Source organism: Siniperca chuatsi, linkage group LG13 (genome assembly GCF_020085105.1).
Source record: "Siniperca chuatsi isolate FFG_IHB_CAS linkage group LG13, ASM2008510v1, whole genome shotgun sequence".
Classification (NCBI taxonomy): Eukaryota; Metazoa; Chordata; class Actinopteri; order Centrarchiformes; family Sinipercidae; genus Siniperca; species Siniperca chuatsi.
Genome location: NC_058054.1, coordinates 1,459,076 through 1,482,279, shown reverse-complemented (window position 1 = coordinate 1,482,279; position 23,204 = coordinate 1,459,076). Strand labels below are relative to the sequence as shown.

General features: G+C 45.9%; 1 protein-coding gene across 1 annotated transcript; it reads right to left on the bottom strand.

Annotated features, from left to right (window-relative positions):
• Positions 1-1,129: 1,129 nt before the first annotated feature.
• dhx9 (DEAH (Asp-Glu-Ala-His) box helicase 9) lies at positions 1,130-22,626 on the bottom strand. The gene is given in 29 exon segments (XM_044219540.1): positions 1,130-2,196; positions 2,198-2,440; positions 3,217-3,417; positions 5,059-5,174; positions 5,609-5,838; positions 5,960-6,087; positions 6,449-6,610; positions 6,711-6,822; positions 7,489-7,649; positions 7,788-7,940; positions 8,027-8,100; positions 9,163-9,257; positions 9,743-9,956; positions 10,071-10,168; positions 10,995-11,151; positions 11,344-11,426; positions 12,771-12,912; positions 13,519-13,710; positions 13,799-13,876; positions 14,498-14,659; positions 14,805-14,894; positions 15,004-15,140; positions 17,253-17,299; positions 19,011-19,159; positions 19,315-19,463; positions 20,353-20,473; positions 20,870-21,010; positions 21,145-21,302; positions 22,479-22,626. Coding segments are annotated over 28 exon segments (3,831 nt in total). The 5' UTR covers positions 21,256-21,302; positions 22,479-22,626; the 3' UTR covers positions 1,130-2,111.
• Positions 22,627-23,204: the final 578 nt, after the last annotated feature.

Here is a 23,204-nt window from a genome sequence, read left to right as displayed (position 1 = left end):
AAGTGGAAAAATAGTCTGAATTCATTTGGTGGAGTTTGGGTGTGAAGAAGTTTAGTTGCGTCCTGACACACACGAGACAACAGATGGACTTGAGGTCATTTCATTGATTTTCATGGAGATGAAACTTCAGAACGAGGCTGTCGTGTTGGTTCAGTGTTCGGCTCTGTCGCCTCACAGCCGGACGATCCTGGGTTGGAAAGTCTGAATCCAGCAGGCAGGTGTCTCTGTGCTGCTTGTACACTTTAATGTCTCAGTGGTCCCTGAAGGCAACAGTCTGACATCTGCCTGTTGATTCTGTCACAAAGCAGAATGCGGTATTATATCTGATGTTTCTGGATTCATATTCCTGCTGCATTCATGTGTGTGTTGCATTTTACTGCTGCAGATGTTTCAGGCTGAGCTCATTTTAACTGCTTTATATACTGTTGGGCAGTTTAACCTGCAGCAATGCATCATGGTCTATAAGATCATAACGTGTTTGCAGCGTCGCTGTCCTGTGAGAACCACGTATCTCTAAAAAGTCTTCCTGAGCTCAGAGAAACAGCCTGTTTTCAGCTCTGTGACGATGCGTTCTCCAGCTGATCTGAGGGGGGGTTAAAGAGTTTATTCAGCTTCAGGAGGAGGAGAGTTTTCTCAGCACATGAAGGAAACTCTTCATCCTTCAGCTCGTCACAAACACCTGGAGATACGAGGTTTTCACTGGACAGGAAGGGGATGAAACACTGTGATCTGTAAAGTAACTGAAGCCGTCAGACAAACGTAGCGCAGTAAAAAGCTGTAGCGGAGCTATGAAGCGGCATAAAATGGAAATACTTAAGTAAAGTAGAAGTACTTGAGTAAATGTACGTAATTACTTTTGCACCACTGACTGTGTACTTTGGGTGATAGCAGGGCGAGGTGCCAACGGTTCATTGTTCAGTTAGGAACGATTCCTTCTCGTTAAATCTTTTCCTGGAACAAGCAGAGAATTCAATCGCTATGAAAGCTACTCCTCATCGTCTATTCCATCTAACGAAAAGTCATCTTCACTGAGGACAGAAGCCCTTCTGATGACATTATCAAAGCTAAATGCAACAAACATACACATAATACATTCTGTAAATAAGGAAAATACTCCTCGAGCAAAAGATTTTGGGCACATTTTTATTATTACCATATCAATTCTGTATCACCAATAAGATCAAAGAAGTACACGACAACAACATATAGCCAACGAATTCCTCCATTTTTACACTGTAGTATTACTTCTGGTATTAAGTACAGATCTCAGTACTTCTCTCCACTGTTGAGGACAGCTGGGGGGATTCAAAACGTGGAACTTTATTGGCAGATTCCAGTATTTGTACACTTGGCTTATTTAAACTGGAATGCTTCTGGACCAGAAACATTTTTAAAAAAGCAGCTTTGAAACAACATTGACAGCCATTAAAACGCACAGAAATTAACAGATGATCGAGCGAATGACTAATTTTTGTGGATCCTGCAGGTTCCGAGCTTGTCGGATTATTATTTTTCTTTAATATGCTCCATTTTGAATAGATTACCATTCATTAAAACCAGAGGAGCTTTCTTGTTTTGAGTTGTGTTTTGTCAAAGCAGCAATCTTATGTTGCGTTTTATTTTCATATGAACGTATAAGGCTGTTTTTCATGGAGTTTAAAATGTGAATAAAATATTGTGGGGGAAACGTACAGAAAAGATAACTGAAGGGTGAACAGAAAAAACATGAAAAAGCCAAAACAAAACACTAATGTCAGAGCTGTTTTAGGGCGGAGGCTTATTTTCAGTCATTTCTGACTCGTTCTGATACGAAACAGTTTGAGAGATCAGCTGGAAATATGAAAGATTTATTGGGGATGTTGACAGCGGGTGCAAATAATCAACACAAATAAACGCAACTCAGCAAAGTGACACCGACCAGACTCACCTGTAACCAAACAGGTGCACAGTGTAACTGCTGAAACAACACGTGGAGTGTGTTGGGGGGTTTCTGAACATCTACAGCGACACAACTGATTCTCACTCTGAAGCTTTTTTATCTTTCGGACTCTTTAACAACCTGATTACAAACGTTTTTACTCCCAAAACTAAAAATCTGATTGACTCTGATGTTAATAACCTCCTCGGTACCCTCCTCCTCCTCCTCCTCCACCTCCTCCTCGATATCCTCCTCCTCCACCTCCTCTGTAGCCCCCCACCTCTATAACCTCCTCCTCCTCCTCTGTATCCTCCTCCTCCTCCATATCCACCTCCTCCTCTGTAACCCCCACCGCCCCTGTATCCTCCTCCTCCTCCTCCTCCTCGGTAGCCTCCTCCTCCTCCTCCGTATCCACCTCCTCCTCGGTAGCCTCCTCCTCCTCCTCCATATCCTCCTCCTCGGTAGCCTCCTCCTCCTCCATCGAAGCGTCCCATCTTCGGAGGTCGGGGCCCGTCTCCCATCCTGTGCAGAGAGCCGGCGGAGGAGAATCATAGTTAAAGCTCATGTTCACTGTTTGTGGAACTGGAAAGCGGTGCGACACCCCATTTTATTAGTGCCGGGACTTTAAGAATGACAGCCGCGAGTGTGTGTGAGATTTATTTTGTGACAAGCAAACTTTTCCACCGTCGGAGTTGACGAGGCAATTAAGGGCAATGATAACGGTTTAATTTAATTTTTAGCTAACTAACTAACTAATGTGGCAAACATCTCTATATGCAAATGTTCACACTGGTAACGTTAAGGTGGAGTGTGCGATTCTGGAGAAATCCAACACCACGACAAACACCACGATACAGAGCGAACAACGACACAGCAGGCAATGTAACTAACGTTAGCTAGGTTGTGGGTTAGCTTAGCTAGGTTGCGGGCTAGGTTGCGGGTTAGCTTAGCTAGGTTGCAGGTTAGCTTAGCTAGGCTGCGGGTTAGCAAACTGTCGCTACAGCTGCTGCTGTGAAGCTAACATCCAGAGAGGACGAGACGGTTTCCCAGAGCAGCACAGCAGCTCCAGACAGCGACGCTCACAACTCTCCTGCTGCTACAGCTAACATCACAACAACAGCATCTTGGCAAACTAGAAAGTCAGCTGAATGTCCGTGGGCAGGTCGTTTAACGTCACCTGACACACAAATCATGGCTGGAGTGTGAGGAGATATTTGCTGAATGTGTGTGTACCTCCGTTTGTCGACTGTGTGTGTGTGTGTGTGTGTGTGTGTGTGTGTGTGTGTGTGTGTGTGTACCTCTGGTTGTTGGCCATCATGTTGAGTCCAGCAGCTGACGGTTTGGAGACGTGTCTGATGAGGTTCAGGAGCCGCTCGTTGCTTTGATCCATCTGTCTGATGTATTCTGGGTCTTTGGTCACTTCCACCACCAGAGCCTCCAGTCCGGCCCGCAGAGCCACGATACCGCCCGCCACCTCGTGAGGGATCCTCAGTTTGATCCTGCACGCATTAATGTCAAAAGGTCAGCACTCGTTTCCTGCGGGACAGTCGGCCCTAACCTGTACGTTGGTCTGTCCTGATGATGATCATTTTTAAACGCTTTCATGTATCTACTCCGAGAGGAAAATCTACAACGAGCTAGAAATCATTATTCTGCGTCACGTGAAGAAAGAAACACTGAGCTGCGTTTCCAACAGTTACTATTTGAGAGAAAAACTAAAAGCGGGTAAAAAGTAGTTATTGCATCGCTATCAATGCTCGTCAATCAATGGTCTGAGATTCAACTTGCCAACCGTTTACCACAGTGTATTAACACCGTGGTCAAGCCAATCACATGCTAATCAGGTACTTAACAGTGATGAGGGAGGTGCAGCCAGAAAACAATAGGCCTGATTACGGATTACTGGGCCATCATGGAAACAAACTAGGTCAGTTTCAGGTGAAACTAGCTAATCAACAGATACTCAGGTAGACTCCTCCCTGAGGGCGGGGCTTAAGCAACACAGAGTAGCTTAAATTTCTGAGTTTTCAGACCATTTTCACAATTGAGAATGACTTCCGGATGGGAGCCGAAACATCTTGATTCTGAAAACAGCGTCCAGACGACTACGACTGAAACCTTTTCTACGATCGAACACTCCTGGACGAATGAGGGACGACACCGTCTAGTATCATCAGAGTAAAATGTGTCAATATTTGTAATTTTAGCAACTTTTAATAAATGAAGAAAAAAAGACTTCTGTCAATAGCTCTCTTCCTCTTGTGATCAAACACGTTGCTCTGACGCTCACTTCTGAGGCTGCTCTGTAAATAGTTTTCTAATAAATACAGCAACTTCTGATCGACCCATATCAATTTCAGGCTTAAACTTCCTGTTAGCCCCGCCCGCTTCCGGGTTAAGCCCCGCCCGCTCCGAGTACAGATCATTTAGTTGGTTCAACAGATACAAATAATGGCGCACTCGCTCATCCCTAATAAAGAGCGACAGAGTCCGCTTTTGGAGGCGGACGGTAGGGCTGCAACCAATGATTATTTTCACTGTCGATTAATCTGTCAATTATATATTATTGTTGTTTGGTCCAGAAAATGGCAGAAAATGTCCAGCGTTTCAAAAGATGTTCAGTTTACGGTCATAGAGGAGTAAAGAAACTACAAAATATTCACATTTAAGAAGCTGGAATCAGAGAAGTTTTAAAAAAAATTGATTAATCGTTGCAGCGCTAGTGGACGGCTGGATGGATGGGTGGGATGACAGGAGACCGGGGTTCGTGTTTCCCGCGTGAAAACAAAAGTCAACGTTGACTTGTTAATGTTAAGTTATGTACGCTAAGTTAAGTCATGTGAACTTACTTATTTTAACCCAAACCGCGATTACGCACGGAAAAAAATTGCGCATAACTTCGTAAGAAATCATACGAACCGTTGACAATACGTTGCTTCTGGGCAGTAAACTACATTAGTTTCTTTAGTTTCTGTTGGTCGGATAAAACAAGACGCCTGACATCATCACTTCGGGCTTCAGGATACTGCGACGGCATTTTTCAGAGTTCTCTGACGTTAAGAAAATAAGCAGATGAATCGATCGTGTGAATAATCGATAGTCGCAGCCCTACGTCGGACGACGGCCGCGTGTCTTCTCACCAGTCGTCGAGCTCCACGATGTCTCCGTTGGAGCTGATCTTCTTGCAGGCGAACAGCAGCAGCTGCAGAGGACTGACCAGAGTCATCCCTTTAGCCGAGATCGCTCTGGTTCGGATCTGAGACACAAACAGCAATCACACACACACACACACAACTGTTTCAGTTCTCTTAGCAACACACTTTTCAACAAGCCATTTCCCCACAACACCTGGACCCTTTATTCAAGTCACTCTTTGTTTATTTTCCAGGAAATGCTGCTTAGTTTTGTCAGTTTCCACAACTTTTTCATGACTCAAAGCTGCAATAACGAAGAAAATATGGTCATTCTTGTCATTTTTGAAGGTCGAACAAAGAGAACAGAATTATCACTTAAAGAATTATTGAAGGAAACAACCAACTGCTACGTCAAAGACGGTAAACGGACTGTATTTGTACAGCGCCTTTCTAGTCCACTCAAAGCGCTTCAACTACGTATCACATTCAGCGAAAACTATAAAAGCTCAGAGTGTTAAAGACGGTCAGCTGTGAGGACCGAGTCTGTGACGTCTACCTTCTCGCTGAAGACGAAGAACGGGGAGGGGTAGGTCATGTCGTGGCTGCTGAAGGGGCAGTTGACGGAGGACTTGTGGATGAGGGCGTTGCGTCCCTCGGTGGTCAGGATCTTCCTCTTCTCTTTGTGGTAGCAGACGTTGGGGTACGAGCCGAAGGTCAGCAGAGAAACCACCAGGTCCAGGTTGTTGTCCGGTCCGACCGTGTTGAACGTCTGAGTCAGCAGACTCTCTGAACAGAGACGATGATAACCGACAGTTCAGAATCAGTTGCAACATTTCTCTAATAATAAAAAACAGGCAGTTTATCGGTATCCTCGCCCTCGGGGTAAAACTGAGGTGCGTTCAGGTACCTTCGGGGAATCCAGCGTTGATCAGGATCTCCTTCAGCTGGACTTTGGCCTCCCAGGTCATCCTCAGAGTCGACATGTTGAGACGCTTGTGTTCACAGAAACGATTTTCTGCCTCCTCACCGTTAATCCTGAGCGCCGCAACAACACGGGGTTAATGAACTTTCTACTCTGAGAAGGTTAATGTTGTTCAAACATTTACCTAAACATTGGACACATATTTGGGAGTCAAATCAAATCTGATAAATATATCAAATATATACCAAAATACCAGAAATGGGCTTAAATACATGAAATTCATGCTTCTGATCTGAAGTTGGCAATCTGTTAAAAGTAAACCAACCAAAGCCACAGCGAAAACATTACGACATTATCAAAATATTAATTGAGGATCACAAGTATCTGGACTTAAATACCATGCTTCTGACACCTGTAAGCCCCTAACAGCCTCTACCCGTACGCCCTCCCTCCCCTGCGAGCACTCAGACCGACCTGACGTCGTCCCAGGCCTGGAAGACGGACAGCAGAGCCACGTGGTCAGAGAACCGGCTGCCGGAAAAGTTCCTGTGCACAAAGCCGAGGCGTTTCCCCTCACTGATGAAAGGCTCCTGGAAACAGGAGGCGGCCGAGATCGTGCACATCGCGTCTCCAACACTAGAGGGAGACACGGGGAGATACATTTGATTCAAGTCGGAGAGGAAACGGGCTGTCAGGTGACTCATCTGCACGGGGAAGTGAAGGAGGAGGAACTGACTGGAAGATGCAGCCCATGATCATCATCTTCCCCAGCCGAGGTTCGATGGGCAGCCGAGCCAGAATCCGTCCCAGAGGAGTCAGCTCATCGTTAACGTCCAGAGCATCCAGCTCTGAAAACACACACACACTTAGTTATCCACATTAAACCGTCACCTGTCAAGCTGAGAGCACAACTTTGGTGCTTCAGATCTCAGCAGATGGAGAAACTCGTGCAGAACCATAACAACGCTGTGAAAAGAACAAACAAAGTGATAAAAACATCACTTCCTGTTGGGAACTAGCATTTTGCTCCAGGAGTCAAAATGTTAATATTTTACCATCAAACCTCAGCGTGTTGAACAAGCGAGCAAACAAACACCCAGAACATTTCTGATATTTATTTTCCTGTTAGGGATAATAACAATATTACTGATTTTGAAAGTCATTATTTTTGACATCAAAACGGGATGTCAAGAGTTTCATTTCCACTGGGGACATTTTTCCAGTTTCGGTGTGATGTTTTCACTAAAATCTCTAAACATCGCTTAAATTATTACCATGAGCTCACAACAGCAGCTTTCTGAGCAGCAGCAAGTGAGTCGCTGAGCGTTTTGACCCAGACTTTGACTGTCAGGCTACATACAGCCTGCCCTGCCCCGCCCCTGTGATTGGTGGAGGTTGTCGGGGCAGTACGTGGCCTGACAGGAAGAGCTACAGACACGACTCCAGACTCCTAAAGAGACAAGAAAACGAGGCAGTAAAGGGCAGCAGCTGTCACCTTAGTGTGTGTTTTGTACCTTTCAGAGTGTGTTCGGCCTCGATGACGGCGTCCAGCGGCGGCGGCTCGATGGCTTTGGACAGGAAGTGTCCGATGGCCCCGAGTCTCAGCAGTTTGATGCTCAGAGCCACTTCATGCAGCGGAGTCCTGAAGATCTCCGGAGTCATGTGAGTCTCCAGCCTGCAGAGACGCAACACACACACACACACACACACACACACACACACACACACACACACCTGTGATCACAACCTGACGGAAACTAACGCGGGCTGATGCGGAGCCGAGGAGGCGTCGGGAGGTATTAGCGGGTCGCACCTCTCGAATCGAGCGCGGCTGCAGAGGTGGAAGCAGAATCCGGGTCGGACTCTGCCGGCCCGGCCTTTCCTCTGCTCCAGGTTGGTCTTGGAGGCCCAGACGGTGGCGTAGTTGGTCATGTTGTTGTGGGAGGTGAAGAGCTTCACCTTCTGCCTGTCAGGACCCCAAACAGACAGTCAGAACAGTCTGATCTTTGAACCGGACTAGAAACTGCAGCTCCGACAGTCGGACACACTCACTTGCAGGAGTCGACGACGTAGACGACGTCGTTGATGGTGATGCTCGTCTCCGCGATGTTGGTGGACAGAATCACCTGCAATGTCACATTAAACACATTCTCACCAGTGAATCGATAAATAACATTAGCACAAATGTCCTCTTCCAACTGGAGCCCAGCTGAGCGGCACTATTGAAGGAAACTGACATGTAACGTAACAGATCCTGACGTTTCTGTACAGCACTTTGTTACTTATCAAGCGATTAATGTGACGCAAATCTGAAAGAACGTGCGTTGGTTTTAAACACTAAAAAAAGGTACGCAGTATATTGATTTAAAACAGTCTGGGGGCAGAATATTTGTCTTTTGGAGGGCTCCTCGCATCCCACACTAAACTACACACCACGAAGTCGACACAGACACAAACATGAAAACTTCCCAAAGAGCCGTGAGAGATGGATTTCCTCTCGCTAGTTTGTGTGATAAAAGAGTCTCAGCAAGAATGAAAGGAAAGGTGTTGGAGACGGTGGTGAGACCAGCGATGTTGGACAGCTTAGAGACAGTGGCACTGAAGAAAAGACAAGAGGCAGAGCTGGAGGCAGCAGAGCTGAAGATGCTGAGGTTCTCTTTGGGAGAGACGAGGACGGACAGGATCAGGAACGAGGACATCAGAGGGACAGCTCGTGTTAGATGTTTTGGAGATAAAGTCAGAGAGGACAGATCGAGGTGGTTTGGACGTGTTCAGAGGAGAGACTGTGAATATATTGGTAGAAGGATGCTGAGGTTGGAGCTGCCAGGCAGGAGGTCTAGAGGAAGACCAGAGAGGAGGTTTATGGATGTAGTGAGAGAGGACATGAAGCTAACTGGTGTGAGTGAAGAGGACGCAGAGGACAGGGTTAGATGGAGGCACATGATTCGCTGTGGCGACCCCTGAAAGGGAACAGCCGAGAGGAGAAGAAGAAGTTTTTATGCGCAAATTTGAAAAATGAGTAAAAATGTACTGTTATTTTAATAAAAACAGAGGGTGAGGGTCATTTTGTCAACAGTGCATGTAAAAGGAGTGGATGTCGTCCTCTGTGTGAATGAGTTTAACCCCTGTGGGCCTTGAAACTGTTGTTTTTGTTTGTTTTTTTTAAAACGTCCTGCAGCGTCTCTGACCTTAATGATGTTGTCGGGAACCGGTTCAAACACCCTCCTCTGCTCCTCTCGGGGGATCTGTGAGTGGAGCGGCAGGATTCGGTACCGGTTACTTCCTGGAAACAAACACAAGCCATCTAAAAACCTTGCACCACAGACACGTTTTATACTACATTCACACTAGGTTTCATTTATTTTCATGCACGTTTTGTGTTCGTTCATGTTTAACGTTCTTGCTGTACTTGTTTTAGTAACGTCACTGTTTGAGAGACGTTTCAGCACAAGTTAGGTTTATATATATATATTATATATATTTATTTCAGGTTTGGAGAAATCTGTCTGAGATCTCTGCCTCCATCACAATATAATGGAGGTGGATTGATCTAGTTTGTGCTGCTCAGAGAAATACAAAGTGCAGCAACAGTTGGCAGAACGAACTGCCAACTGTTTTCAATGGGACTATTTCTTCAGTAAAAAGCATCCAACCCTTCAAGTGTTGGGCGAGAGCGTCTTTTTTTCCTTTCAAATCACAGGTTGTGTGTCTTCGTCCGTCTCCGGTAACATGCCCTCGCCCTCCTTTCCGTGCGATGTGACGACGTACCAAAGTGTGGGTTGGTCTCCAGGTGTCTCTGCATGGAGCAGATGAGGTTCCAGCCGGGCAGGAAGATGAGCACGGCCCCGGCCACCTGCAGCGTCTCGATGTACTTCAGAAGAGCCTCCACCAGCTCGAAGGACGTCTCCTTCTCATTAATCTGAGCCATCGAACGCTTCGTCTCCGCCGCGTAGTCCGGCCCACAGATCATATTACAGTTAGTCTGCGGAGACGGAAAAAAACAAGATCACTTTCACTCTAGATTTGTGTTTTCTGCAGAAACATTATTTTTAGTTCCTGATACAATAATTGCAGCATCAGAGAAAAGGCTGCTCACATCATCCTCTCCTCCCTCCTCGTCTTTTTCTTTCTTCTTGCGGTCCATTGGTGGAGGGACGAAGTTGGTCATCTGGATGCAATCTTCCAGGAAATACTCTGCAGAAAACAAAAAGTGTTTGAATGCAAAAGATGTGTTTGGCACTGAGAGCGCTGATGCAGCCACAACGCTTCATTCCTGCTGTGGTCTCAGTTTTAGTTCATTCGGTTTATTTGGACGCTGATGAAATGTTACGCCTCGAATCTGTTGATATACACTTCCGATGACTTAAAATGATCAGAAATCTTCCAAATCTGAAGCTTAGTTTTCACTACGAGATCTTAGTCTGGAAAACATCCGCTGAAAACTGGCCGAGACTGTCAGAAGGAAAACCAGACAAGAGGGAGGCCGATATCGTTTGTTTTTATTACAGACGGATCGTATCTGCGTGTAGTTCCGATAGCGAGTAACACTAAATGTCTTTAGTTTATTTTGTGTCCCAAACACTACAGATCTTAGTCGCTATTCTTCAAGAACCACATTTAAGAATCTTTATCTTGCGTTTTGTTTAAAATGCGAATATCGGAAGTCACTCGATACTGGATTTTTGCAAACTCTCAAATATCAGTGTCGGCCTCGGAAATCCAGTATGAGCTGTGCTCCTAAATCCGACCTGTGAGGAGCAGTTTAGATGACGCGACTTGCTGCTTCTCAGAACTCCAAAACCTTGATGCCAACTATTTAAATGAGGTGTTGCAGATCCACAGTAAAGCCTCTTCTGTCAGATTTACTCAGAAAAACAACCCTGGTCTGGATCAGAGGCCATTACTAACCTTATGTAGCCTCAGAAGATCCAGAAACTACAAAAAACCCCTCAGTGCTTCGCGTTTGACTGTCAGCCATCTTTACACACACAGGTCAGAAGGTCAGGGATGCGAGAGGTACCTTGAACGGGGAAGGTGCGACCGAACACCTCGATGATGGGGCAGTTAAAGAAGTATTCTCGGAACATGGAGGTGTCGATGGTGGCCGACATGAGGATGATGCGAACCTGTGGGTAGGCCTGGACCACGTCTCTGAGGACCACCATCAGGAAGTCCGTCTGCACAGACACACAGAGAGTCAGACACGCAGGAAACGACGGTTCACTTAAACCGGAACCGCTGAAAAACCTACAAAATGCTCCCGCTCAGTGGTTCCTGACTTCACGGCTTGTCAGCCTTTAAGGTGAAGCATTGTGTCGTCACTATATATAATTCTACATCTATGTATAAGCTATAATAACTGAACTCACGTTGATGTCTCTCTCGTGGATCTCATCGACGATGACGTGACTGATGCCTCGGATTCCCGCTTCAAGCTTCCGCAGCAAAACACCTGAAACACAAAAAACGCACTCACATCAACATCCTGCATCAGTAAACCAAAAACGCTTCTTAGAGGGAAAACTAAAATGAAAATGGTGGCCTTGTGTTTTAGTGTTAATAGGGAAAACTGAGCGTTTGGAAAACAATGACGTAAACCTGCTCAGCGTGGCTGTAAAGTTAAAATCCATCGAGTACATTTCTCCAGTCAAACCCAGTCGAATGTTTCCCGATGCTGATCTGTGACTGGCGCAGTACTAAAGGATCCGACTGTTGGAGCTCTACTTGCCAAAAACAGTCAGGTATTTTTGGACGGCTGATACAAACGTATCTCTGACTGCAATATTTGGGATCTCGGGTGGAAACAGTCGCGTCCTTTTCGCTACGAGCTGTCCCGGAAAACTCGAGAAAACACTGCAGAGCTTTCTGAATCACTGAAGTCTGTCCAGCGAAACAGACTGCAGCGATCCTCTTTATCGTTACCTGTAAACACATGATGATACCTGCACTGATCTTTAAACACGAACGTGTTGTGGTTTTCTTCAACACTGGTATGCACAAAACCAAGCAGAGTGAAGAAAAGCTCCATTTCCAGCCACGCTGGATTCAATCTACCCTTCCCTGGCAGATTTAGTTTTCTGTAACGAGCTCATCGAGGCGAGGAAGAAAGGAGGGGGAGAGCCGGTGACGAGTCTGAGCGATTTAATTAGAATGACTTGAATAAAACTCTGGTCAAATTATGAGACAGCGTCATGTGGTTCATTTGAATTTCAACGACTTTTTAAGCATTTGTTAAAAAAAAAAGGTGCTATTTTCAAGGTATTCATGTGCTTGATTTTTAAAATGCTGCGATACCAGCTGCTATAAAACAACAACAACGATCGGTATCGATACGGCTCAGAGACGACCGGTATCGATACGGCTCAGAGACGACCGGTATCGATACGGCTCAGAGGCGACCCGGTATCGATCACGGGCTCAGAGACGGTATCGGCATCGATCACGGCTCAGAGGCGACCGGTATCGTATCGATCGGCTCAGAGACGACCGGTATCGATACGGCTCAGAGACGACCGGTATCGATACGGCTCAGAGACGACCGGTATCGATACGGCTCAGAGACGATCGGTATCGATACGGCTCAGAGGCGACCGGTATCGATACGGCTCAGAGACGACCGGTATCGATACGGCTCAGAGGCGACCGGTATCAGTGGCTTGTCTGAAAAGAAAGAAAGCTAATGTTAGCTAGCCCGCCTCCTTTCTGTAACAGCACTGAGTGAACACAGCCGGTGACGGAACAACGTGAATGAAACGTCACGTCTAGCGGAAATCGGTGCTAAAGTCAGTTTACGTACCGACGGTGCAGAACAGGACGCTGGCGTGGGGTCGAGGGAGGATGGACTCGAAACGGACGCTGTAGCCACAGCTTTTCCCAAGATCCTCTCCTCTCTCGTAGGCGACTCGCTCGGCCACCGACACAGCGCTGATCCTTCTGGGCTGGAGAGAGGAAGACAGTAATCTCACGGTCTGAGGTCACAACTTAAAGACGCCACGGTTTCTTTAAAGCTGAACCAAAACCTAAAGTTTCAGAGCTGCTTAGAAGACGTGAGCAAACACTTTGTGTTGGATTTGAAAGCACAATAATAAAACAAGTGTATCTTTAACATCTTGTATGTTGATTTTCCTTGAAAACGTCCTCTTTAGTAGCTAAAGTTATTTGTCCCCACACTGTGTATATTCTCCCGTTCAACATTCAGCTTGTTTTTCAGCTGTTTGTAAGGAAATCTGATAACAAGCTGTCACTTTGGTTCTCTCTAAATTAGCATCAGACTCAGAAGAGATCTGACAGAAATCCCATTTTAAAATTACATTTTTATTTTACTTGTTTACTTCATGCGACAAGCAGGAAGTTTCAGTCAGAGAAGATTCACACGTTGCATGGTGATTTCTCACCACGTCGTATTTTCTAGTTAAAAATCAAATGTTAAAGTTCGGCTCTGCTGTGATTTGAGCTTCAGCACATTTCCTTCGGTGCGTCGCTGCTTTCCATCACTGCACACGCACAGAAAGAGGCAGCTCTGGGAGCCGGATGCTGAGCGTTACCTGGGTGACGACGACGTTGCAGTCGGACGCCCTGCGTGCTTTGACGAAGCGGTCCAGGATGTACTGGGGAACCTGAGTGGTTTTACCGCAGCCCGTCGCCCCTCTGATGATCACCACGGGGTTGTTATCGACAGCTTCCATGATCTCCTCCTCGAACTGTTTGACGGGCAGCTGGTCGCGCTCCGTCAGGATCTGAAACACCAAAGCTCTTGCATCTCTTCCGGCTCACTTCTGAATAAAGCAGGAGAGGAGGACATGGTCGTAATGCCGCCACACTGACCTTCTGCAGGCTGTCGTCATGTTCCAGCTGGAACATCAGCTCGTCGTGCAGGTCGCCACTGATCTGCTCCGGGGTGCACTGGAGAAGGCACAAACTAAATATTTCAGGTTCGTGAGATCACACTCGCTCGGTACAACATGGTGACATCGCTGCAGAGCGGCCAACAGCGGCGCCCCCTAGCTGTGTCTCAAATCCACACTACATACCAGGTCTATTCAGTATATACTAACTGTCATAGCATACTGCTTTAGCAGGTAGCATACAAACAGAAACAGGCTCACCTGGTTTATATTAACAGGAAGTTATACCACGTGTGATGTCAGATGTCAAACGGCGACTTCACATTTCAAACAGAGAGGAAAATATCTTTAAGATTTAATACTTTTGTTTTTCTGAAGCTGTCTCATCACCACCAGCTGCTCCACTTCCTTTGTGCAGTGCATTGTGGGAGAACAGCGTTCATCAGCGCTACACTCAAAAAAAAAAAACTTACAAAACCGAAGTGGGTTTTCATTACACGTGAAACGTCATCACAAACGTCACAAAACACCTGCCGGTCTGTCCCGGATCAACGGTGTTGGGAGCCCATCTGCAGGTAAACCACCTGTAATGATTGATTAGTGGAATACTGAAGATCTGCCAATAAACATCAAAATCTCACAGCCTCTGCAGTGTTTAAGCTAAAGAACAAAGACTCACGAAGGCCAGCGGTCCCTCGTCGATGTTGCTGCTGGTCCACGGGTTCCAGTTGACCTGTGGAGGCGACCAGGGGACGACCCCGGCTCCGGTTTGACGCTGCGACGGCTCAAACGTCGCCATCTTCCCCTGGACCAGAGACACCGAGCTGCTGGGGTCTTCGGGCTGGACGGGACGAGATGAACCAAGTTATACACCCGACATTAAAGTCAGAGTCCAGGTCAGAGATGGTTTACGTCAGATGTAGCTCAGCCCTGATGAGAGCCAGCCACGAGACGGATCAACACACTGATCAGTCTCGGAGACTCACGGGTGGCGGGACGTGGACTCCGAGCTCCTGGACGACGCCGGCCAGCTGCTGCTGCAGGTCTGGAGTCACGTTGACCTCGAACACCTCCAGCTGGACAGGAAACACACGAGAACGCAGAGTGAAACTCAAACATCCCGCTTGTGCGGCAGTAACTCAGTTTAATGTTTAAAAAGCTGCTACAGATCTCCTGCTGGCGTACAGTTTCTCCCTCCTTCTTCTTGGTGACTCCCGAGTACGCCTCGATGACTCCCAGGTGGTACAGCTGTCGGATCAGAGACAGAGCGCACGACTGAGCCGCCAGCTTCTTGTTGGAGCCGTGCTCTCGAGCCATGATCCCTGCAGAGCAGACGGAGCACAAACCGCCGTGACCTTCGACCTCACGTAAACTACACACGTGAAGAAACACCAGATCACAAACAGCTGTTTCTACGAACACGATAAGTTACTCAGAGTGATTTACGCTGATGATTTGTATCCACTAGTTTTATTTTACAAGTCAGATCAACCTTCAGTAGAAAACAGTACGACTTCTGTACGGGAACTTAAATAACGTTACGATGAGCAGCTCCTCGCTTTGTTTTGTATTTCGCTCTCAACAAACGTGCGCGAGCGTGCCGGCGACCGCTGCAGACAGTTTCACGCTGTCACTGGCCGACACTTGGCGGCGCGAATACAGCAAGAAACGTATAAACGGGCCAGCACCAGGCGCAAAATAAGAAGACCGCTGGCTAGCAAACAACACAAATAAAATACTTCACACAGCTCCCTGCGAGACACTGAAGGCTTCATACGACTTTTAAAACATGTGCAGCAGGACTCCAACACCTGGAAACACCTGGAAACCCCTGAAACCCCTGGAAACCCCTGGAAACCCACGCTGAGGTGGAAAATCACTGGAGTTCAACTTAAAAAAGGTAAAATTTCTTATCTGGGCTAAAAAGCACGTAAAAACTGTGTAAGTCAAACTTCAGAGATTTTCATGTATCACAAATACACTTGCTGATGTTGTTCCTCAGCTGTTTCAGCTCACTGTTCAGGTTTGAAAACTCAGCTCGCAGCAGCCGTGGACGAAGTATTCAGACACTTTACTTAAGTAAAAGTAGCATTAGATACAGTTTCTTCAGCTCAACTCAAATAAAACTGAAATCCTTGTTATTGGGCCCCAACACATCATTAAACAAACACTGCCATCTACTGGTGACCTGTCGCAACATGTCAAGCCTGTTGCAGGAAACCACGGTGTCCTGGTTGATAGCAGTTTATCACTAAGCTTGTCCAATCATGTTTCTATCACCTCAGAAACTTTGCAAAAATCTGATCTATTTTAAATCTTAGTGAAGCAGAAACTGTGCATGTTTTTATCTCCTCACGCCTCAATTACTGTAACAGCCTGTTCACTCGTCTTAATCTAAACACTCTGACAGACTGCAGACTGTACAGGACTCAGACCAGGACCCAGAGGTTGGACCGCATCACACCTGGTTCAGCCTCTTTACATCGGCTCCCTGTTGGTTTCAGGACTGATTTTAAGATCTTGTTGATTACTTTTAAGGCTCTTCATGGCTCCAGACTGTATTTTAGACCTTGTAATCCCTTATGAACCTTCACGTAGTCTGAGATCTTCGGGCAGGGGTCTCCTGTCTGTTCCTGAGTCCAGGATGGAAACTAAGGGGGACAGAGCTTTGGCCATCAGGGCCCCGAGGCTCTGGAACAACCTGCCCGAAGACATCAGGCTGTCTGAGTCAGAGTCTTCGTTTAAGTCTCGTCTCAAAACACATTTTTATCAGAAAGCAGATCCTGATTTTACCTGAACTGTTTATTTTACTGCTTTTATGTATTTTATTTATTTATATTTCATCTTTCACTGTGGTGTTTAGTTTCTCTTGTTGTGAAGCACTTTGTTTTGATAAGTGCTCTATAAGTATTATTATTATTATCATCAAATATTAGTAAAAGTCCTGCACTGAAATTATGATTTAAGTACAAGTCCGTAAGTCAGCAAAATGTACTTAAAGAATCAAAAGTACTCATAATGCTAAAAGTGTTTTACTATTATACATTGTATTATCATTGCTGATGCATTCGTGTGTAATTAGCATTTTACTGCTGTAGCTGTCGGGTGGAGCTGATGTGAACTACTTTATATTCTGCCGGGTAGTTTAATGTATTTTACGCACAAAACATACGATGAACTAATAAAACACGATCCAATGTTTAGTATGTAAAATCTTAGTCTGTCAGATAAGTGTAGCGGAGCACACAAGTATAAAGTGAGATTAAAATACTCAAGTTAAAGTACAAGTACCTCAAATTCTTAAGTACAGTACTGACCCTAACAGTCACACACTGAGCCGTCATGGCCGAGATCGTAGCTGCTGTAAGGTTTTGAAAATACTTTACTAAACATCAGCTACGAAAAGAAAAAGGAAACATCTGCGAGTCTCTTACTTCTGCCGAGCTGTTTCACAAACAGCTGCATCTCCGCCATGAAGCTCCTGCAGACACAAACATCACAGCTTCACTTCCTCTGGGTTTTTCAAAATAAAAATAAAAAAAACACACAGAAATAAGTCAAGAGCAAAGCTTCACGTGAAGTGATAAACTCACCTGGAGTCTTCTCAGGAGGAAGCCTGTATGTTTTTCTGCCAGACTTGGAATTAAAAAACACCAATCGGCAGCTTTGACTCTGGTATCTCCCGGCTGCTCTCTGCCCTGCGGTGAACAGCGACACCAGAAATCACAACCAGACTCACTGAGCCCCCAGCTGCACCCATGGGACAGCTTTAGTGCACCTAAACGCTGTCCCATGTCTTCCTTCAGTATGGCTGCGAGTTCTGGCGTCACCTTCGTGTTCCCCGACGGGGCAGGAAACTCACTTCAAAACCCGCCCACTTCACCAGGACGGGACGGCCGACAGCCAAAACCTGGCAGAGGTCGCCCTCGTCTGAACGTCCATCGATCACTTTCTCTTAGATTTGACCGTCATCTTTTTCTGCTGCGATGTTTTTATTTACTCAGCTGTTTTTTTTGTTTGTTTTTTTATCTGTCGCGTCACGTCCTCCAACTCGCCACAAACCAAACGGCCCTGACCGTTTCACGGAGGAGGCCCGGTATCTCTGATGTCACAAAAGACGCACAATTTTAATGATTTCCGCAAACGCCGTCTCTCGTTGTTCTCATCTGACCTTTTTCTAGATTGCACGCATCAGTCTAGAGGGGCATTAATGTGTTAATAATCTGCCAGTTTCACAGAGTGTTTTTGTCAAAAACACAATTTAATGCGTTTGCAAAAATGACTCATTTGAAAACACGAATATGTGCTGCATTTATTCCCCCGAGACTTCCTGGGCTCCGTCGATTATAGTTACGGGAATTATTACGACACCTGAGCGCACACTTAGTATCTTATTTCAAAACTCAACAGAAACCCGTGGCGGCAAAACATGAATCTAACTCTGAATGTTGAGTATCGATAAAGGTTTACGCTCTTAGTGCCTGCTAGCTAGTGACACTGTTTTAAACTTTATTCCAGATGAAATCTGCAAATAACAAAACAGAAACAACTCCTTTTTAAGCAGGATTTAGCTGCTGCGTGGAACCTCTCGGCCCGCTCTCGGCTCTGGTTTCAGTCTGGTTTAGACAGTGTAAACAGTACCGGGTGCGACATCGGGTTTGTTAGATGTGGAATAATCAAACAGCGAGATCTCTCTGGTGTAGCCGACACACTCCGGAGGTCTCTGGGTTTACAGCAGTCCAGCAGAAAAACATACAGGAACATCCGGACCAACATCTGAACACCGGCTGGTTTCACACAGGGCTCAGATGACTTCACAATTCATCTCTGACAGCTTTGATAATCAGTAGCAATCGTTCATTCTTCCAGTAAAACGGCAACGTTTCTATTTTCCACGATCGCTGTAACCTGAACAGTCTTTAGAAGTCACTTTAGATTCTGGGAACTTTGAAGGGCATTTCTGACATTTTATATATCATTTCTGACATATATATATATATATATATATATATATATATATATATATATAATAATTCATAGTTTCATAGGAAACACAATAATCAATGATTAATCAATCATTAAAATAACAAACCACCGGACTCTGCTGACCAAAATCTAACAATCAGCAACCAACTGGATTTGGTTTGAAATGTGCTGCTGGTCTAAAAGCGCCGGAGTTTTCTGATCCAGACCTGTTGTGGTCCGGTCCCACTTGGCTGTATTTATACTCAGCGCTGGTTTTCTCCTTCTGGAAGAACTGGTTCAGACGGGCCTTGGCGTTCTCCAGCGTCCAGTTACCATGGAGATTAGCGTTCAGGTCCACCTCCTCCGACTCCAGAGTCTACAGGGATGAGATTGGATTAATTTCGGTGTTTCTCTCTAGAAATACATCGAAAAATAGAAATTAGTCAGGCGGCGCACCGAGACTGACTCGCTTTTTCCACCAAATGTTTTCTATTTTGTCAGATGGGATGAAATAAACAGGAAGTATCGTACCGCCTGCGCTTCCTGTTCGTCTCTCCTGGCGTAGTACTCCTTCAGGTTGGCTCCTCGGTCCCACTGAGCTCCTCCTCCTCCTCCTCCTCCTCCTCCTCCTGAGTAACCGAGTCCAGTCACTCCCGGTACCGGCCCGGCGCTGCTGCCCTCTTCAGACAACAACAGACAAACACAGTTCATTTTGTTTATTTATTTTTTTTTACTTTTTCCATGTCTCCTGCCCAACCAGGGAAAACAAGATCCTGGACCAGAGTCCCACCAAGACCAAAGGAGCGTACAGGTCTGTAGATTCTGGTCTAGGAAGTAGAGCATGCTGGTCCACAGAATGCCAGTCTACGTCACAGGGGTGACGCAGACCGTGTGCTCCCAGCCCCAATCAGAACCCTGGATTAACAGAGACGTGTGCCACGTGACTCACGGAGCAGAACGAGGAGGCCTACAAGAGATCCCGCCGCAACTCAAGCCGGATTCAAACCTGACGCGAGGGGTTAACGGGAGTCCGACCGTAGATACCTGCGACGTGGGCTCGGATTTTTAGATTTCTCCACCGCGACGCCTGACAGACGTATCAGCCCGGGCTTTCATTATATTCACCCGCAGCCACTGCGTTCACTTCTCGATGCAGAGCGACGGTGGGAAGGTCGGCTTTGTTTTGCAGTTGCTGTCTTCGCATTCATTTCTCCCCCTGTGACAGAGAGCGAGGGTCGCGGTGAGCAGAAGGTTTTGCAGTGGAGACGTCTTTGTCAGAAGTGCGTTGCCGAAAAGCGGCACATTACCGAGTGCTTCTTTAACTCGCCGGCCAATCGCGGCTCTCGCTCCCGTGTCGTCTCTGTAGAAACCCGAAGCCGCACGTTTGAGGTGCCGCGCGGCAGCTACGATGTAGCCGCTACAGACGCGCAGATGAAGCTTTAAGTAACGCCATCGCAGCTGCCAGAATACAATACAGGGATAAACTGGAAAACACGTGGAAGTTCCCCCAGCAAACCCCCCTCACTGCCAATGGAGGACCTGTAGACTCTGTTAGAGAGATAAGAATACCTTGCTCAACTTTGACTACAAGGTGGGGTGGCAGAGGACCGCTGGAAGGCAGGTTTCCGAAGCCACCATCTCCTCCTCCTCCTCTTCCTCCATCAGGTTGGTCGCCGTCCGGAGCACTCGCCTGGTGACACACGACTCAGATTCAGCTTCAATCAATGGCCTCGTTTACGAAGCATCAGGCTCGTAACGGAGATGGTCTCTGTGGTCGTTTTAAGAATAACGCAGGTATTCGGTGTAAACATAAGATGTCTCCCTGTCAGAGCCGTCCAACTACGGCACAAATCCTTAAAACCTTCAAAGGGTCTAACAATAACAAACATCCCATGTGTTTTCATTTATGTGGACCACGACCAAGAGCAGGGTGGGTGTTAAAACCTCCGAACCCCTCTCCTTGTTACTCAAGGTGTTTTCTGTTCCAATGTCCTAGTTTCTGTAGAGTTTTGAGACCTAATAATAAAAAGCATTAAAATCAGTGTTTATCTCGTCATTTAGGGAACAACAGGAGGAGCGTGCTGACCCCCAGAGCCGGGACCTCTGCTGCGCTCATTTCCCCGATCCGGACCAGGTAGTTGACAAAGTCCCTGGCGGCGTTGGTCTGAGCGTCCCTCTTGTTGGTGGAGTTGCCCATCCCAGTGTAGTTGAAGCCGTCGACGCGGACCTGCACGGAGGAGAGTTTAGGGTTAGAAAACAGGCTGGAGAGAGGCAGCCAAGTCCACCGAGCACACTTTTACCTCTGTGTTAAACTGCATGAACTGAACAGAACACGACAGTCAGCGCAGACAGAAAACTCACCTCGCACATGAACTTCTGCCTGTTTTTGTTCCCTGCAGCTCGGATGTCGTAGTTGGGAGTCAGCTTCTTTTTGCCACACCAGGCATACAGGAAGTTCTTGATGTCCGCCATGGTGGACTGACAGGCGAGGGACTGTCCTCCTCTGTAGACCCTTTAATCTGGGAAAGGAAACACTCCTGTCAGTTAACTAGCAAACTTCTTCAAAGTTAACGCCACTACTCTTTTTGGGATCAAAACCGATGCCATTGGTGTCATTATATTAACTGTCCAGTGTTTTGGTAACCGTGCTGTTTCAGTGACTAAATGTGTTGGGCCTGCTGTGTGTAAGCACACTGACAGCAACTTAAAACTGGAGTCACACTCCTTGTATGTGTACACATAAAGCTGATTCTGAATACAGAAGCCTGTCAGGGTAAAATGTGACCAATGATGGCAGCTTAGCTAATGTTATCTAACACCAAAGCTAAGCATTTACTGTAAATATCAGCTGGTCTTGAGTTCCCTGAGAATGACTACCAAGAAAATCACTGTTCACTGCCAGACTTTGGAGAAACAAATCACAAAAATGTCACAACCAAACTCCATCCATAAATGTGTGCATTGTCTGCTTTGCTAACTTAAGAAACATACTCGACTGTAATGTCGTGACTAAATATTTTTTATGAATAAATCAGAGCTTCTATCGGATTCGGGATAGAAACGATGACCGAAAGAGCACACAACATGACGGTATTTCAGCAGTAGACCCTGCAGATTTGTAGAAGGTCGTACGTCGTCGTAGATGATGATACTCGCTTTAATTTGCGAGGTTTTCCAATGGAGTTCGGCTTGCAGTTCTAGACGAACAATTTGAAACCGTGGAGCCGGAAATGTTTATATGAAGCTTAAGTTTAATTCGGGGGCAATATTGGGTTCCTTGGAACTTCGTGTTTTCGCCATTCACTGCAGAACTGACGCAGGCAGCTAGCGTTAGCATACACACCGGTTTAGCTTCGTTAGCAAGCCAAACTCGGGCTAGCTAACACCTCACGCTAACGTTACCTTCCGACTGTAACACGAAATCAGTTATAAGCGTTATGCTAACGTTACGTCTTTAACACACTCAGGAGCCCCTTACTTTCAAGAATTTTCTGTAATTACTCTTACTTTACACACGTATGACTTTAAGCTTAGCTGGGTAACGTTAACAACAGCTGAAACGATGAGTGAACCTTTGTTTTGTACTAACAGTTAAGCTAACGTTAGCTTTTGAGCGTTGAATTTAGCGATGCATTAGCAAAAACCAATAACACAATTAAGTAAATAAATTGATTTATTGAGAGTAGCCTTATTACCCGCAGGCAGGTCAGCAGTACAGTCAATAATTCCTCCAGACACCGATAGTTTGCTGTCTTTAACTAAAACCTCCGTGTTTTCAAAGATGCTTTTAAAACTCGTCCAGCGTTGCCAACTCTCGCGAGACAATCAAGCCCAGTATTAATACTTCCGGTTACAGCCTCAGTGTAAACAGGAAATGAGCAGCATGTTAAAATCAAACCACTCAAAAGTTTGAAAAGCAGCAACAGATTTTATTTATATCAGCTTTGTTGGGTTACTCTTGTATTTTAGGGCGATGCTGACGACTTGGAAGCATTATCCAGTAATAATTACACTTTACGTTGACAGAATATGTGATTGTTGGATTACTCACAAAGCGAGATGTAATCTGATTACATCTAGTCTGCACAGCCAGGAAATTAAAAAAAGCCTGTAACGATGCTGATTGCAATTTAAAAACCACGACCATAAAGGTTAAAAAAAAAAAAATGCGACAAGCGACTTCCTTTTTTAAAACAAGCCCAAAAAACCCGGAAACAAATGAACTCCTTTAATGGTTCTGCATCCGTTTGTAGTAGAAAGTGAATCGTGTGATGATGTATTTTCCTGACTGACTCTCTAAGGAGACCATTTATAGAAATATAATTATAAATTGTATGGAAGCCGGCAGGTATCAACACAGCTTTAGTGTAAAAACACATTTGTAGTTTTGTTGTGAACCACTTCTCTTTCTAACTACAGAA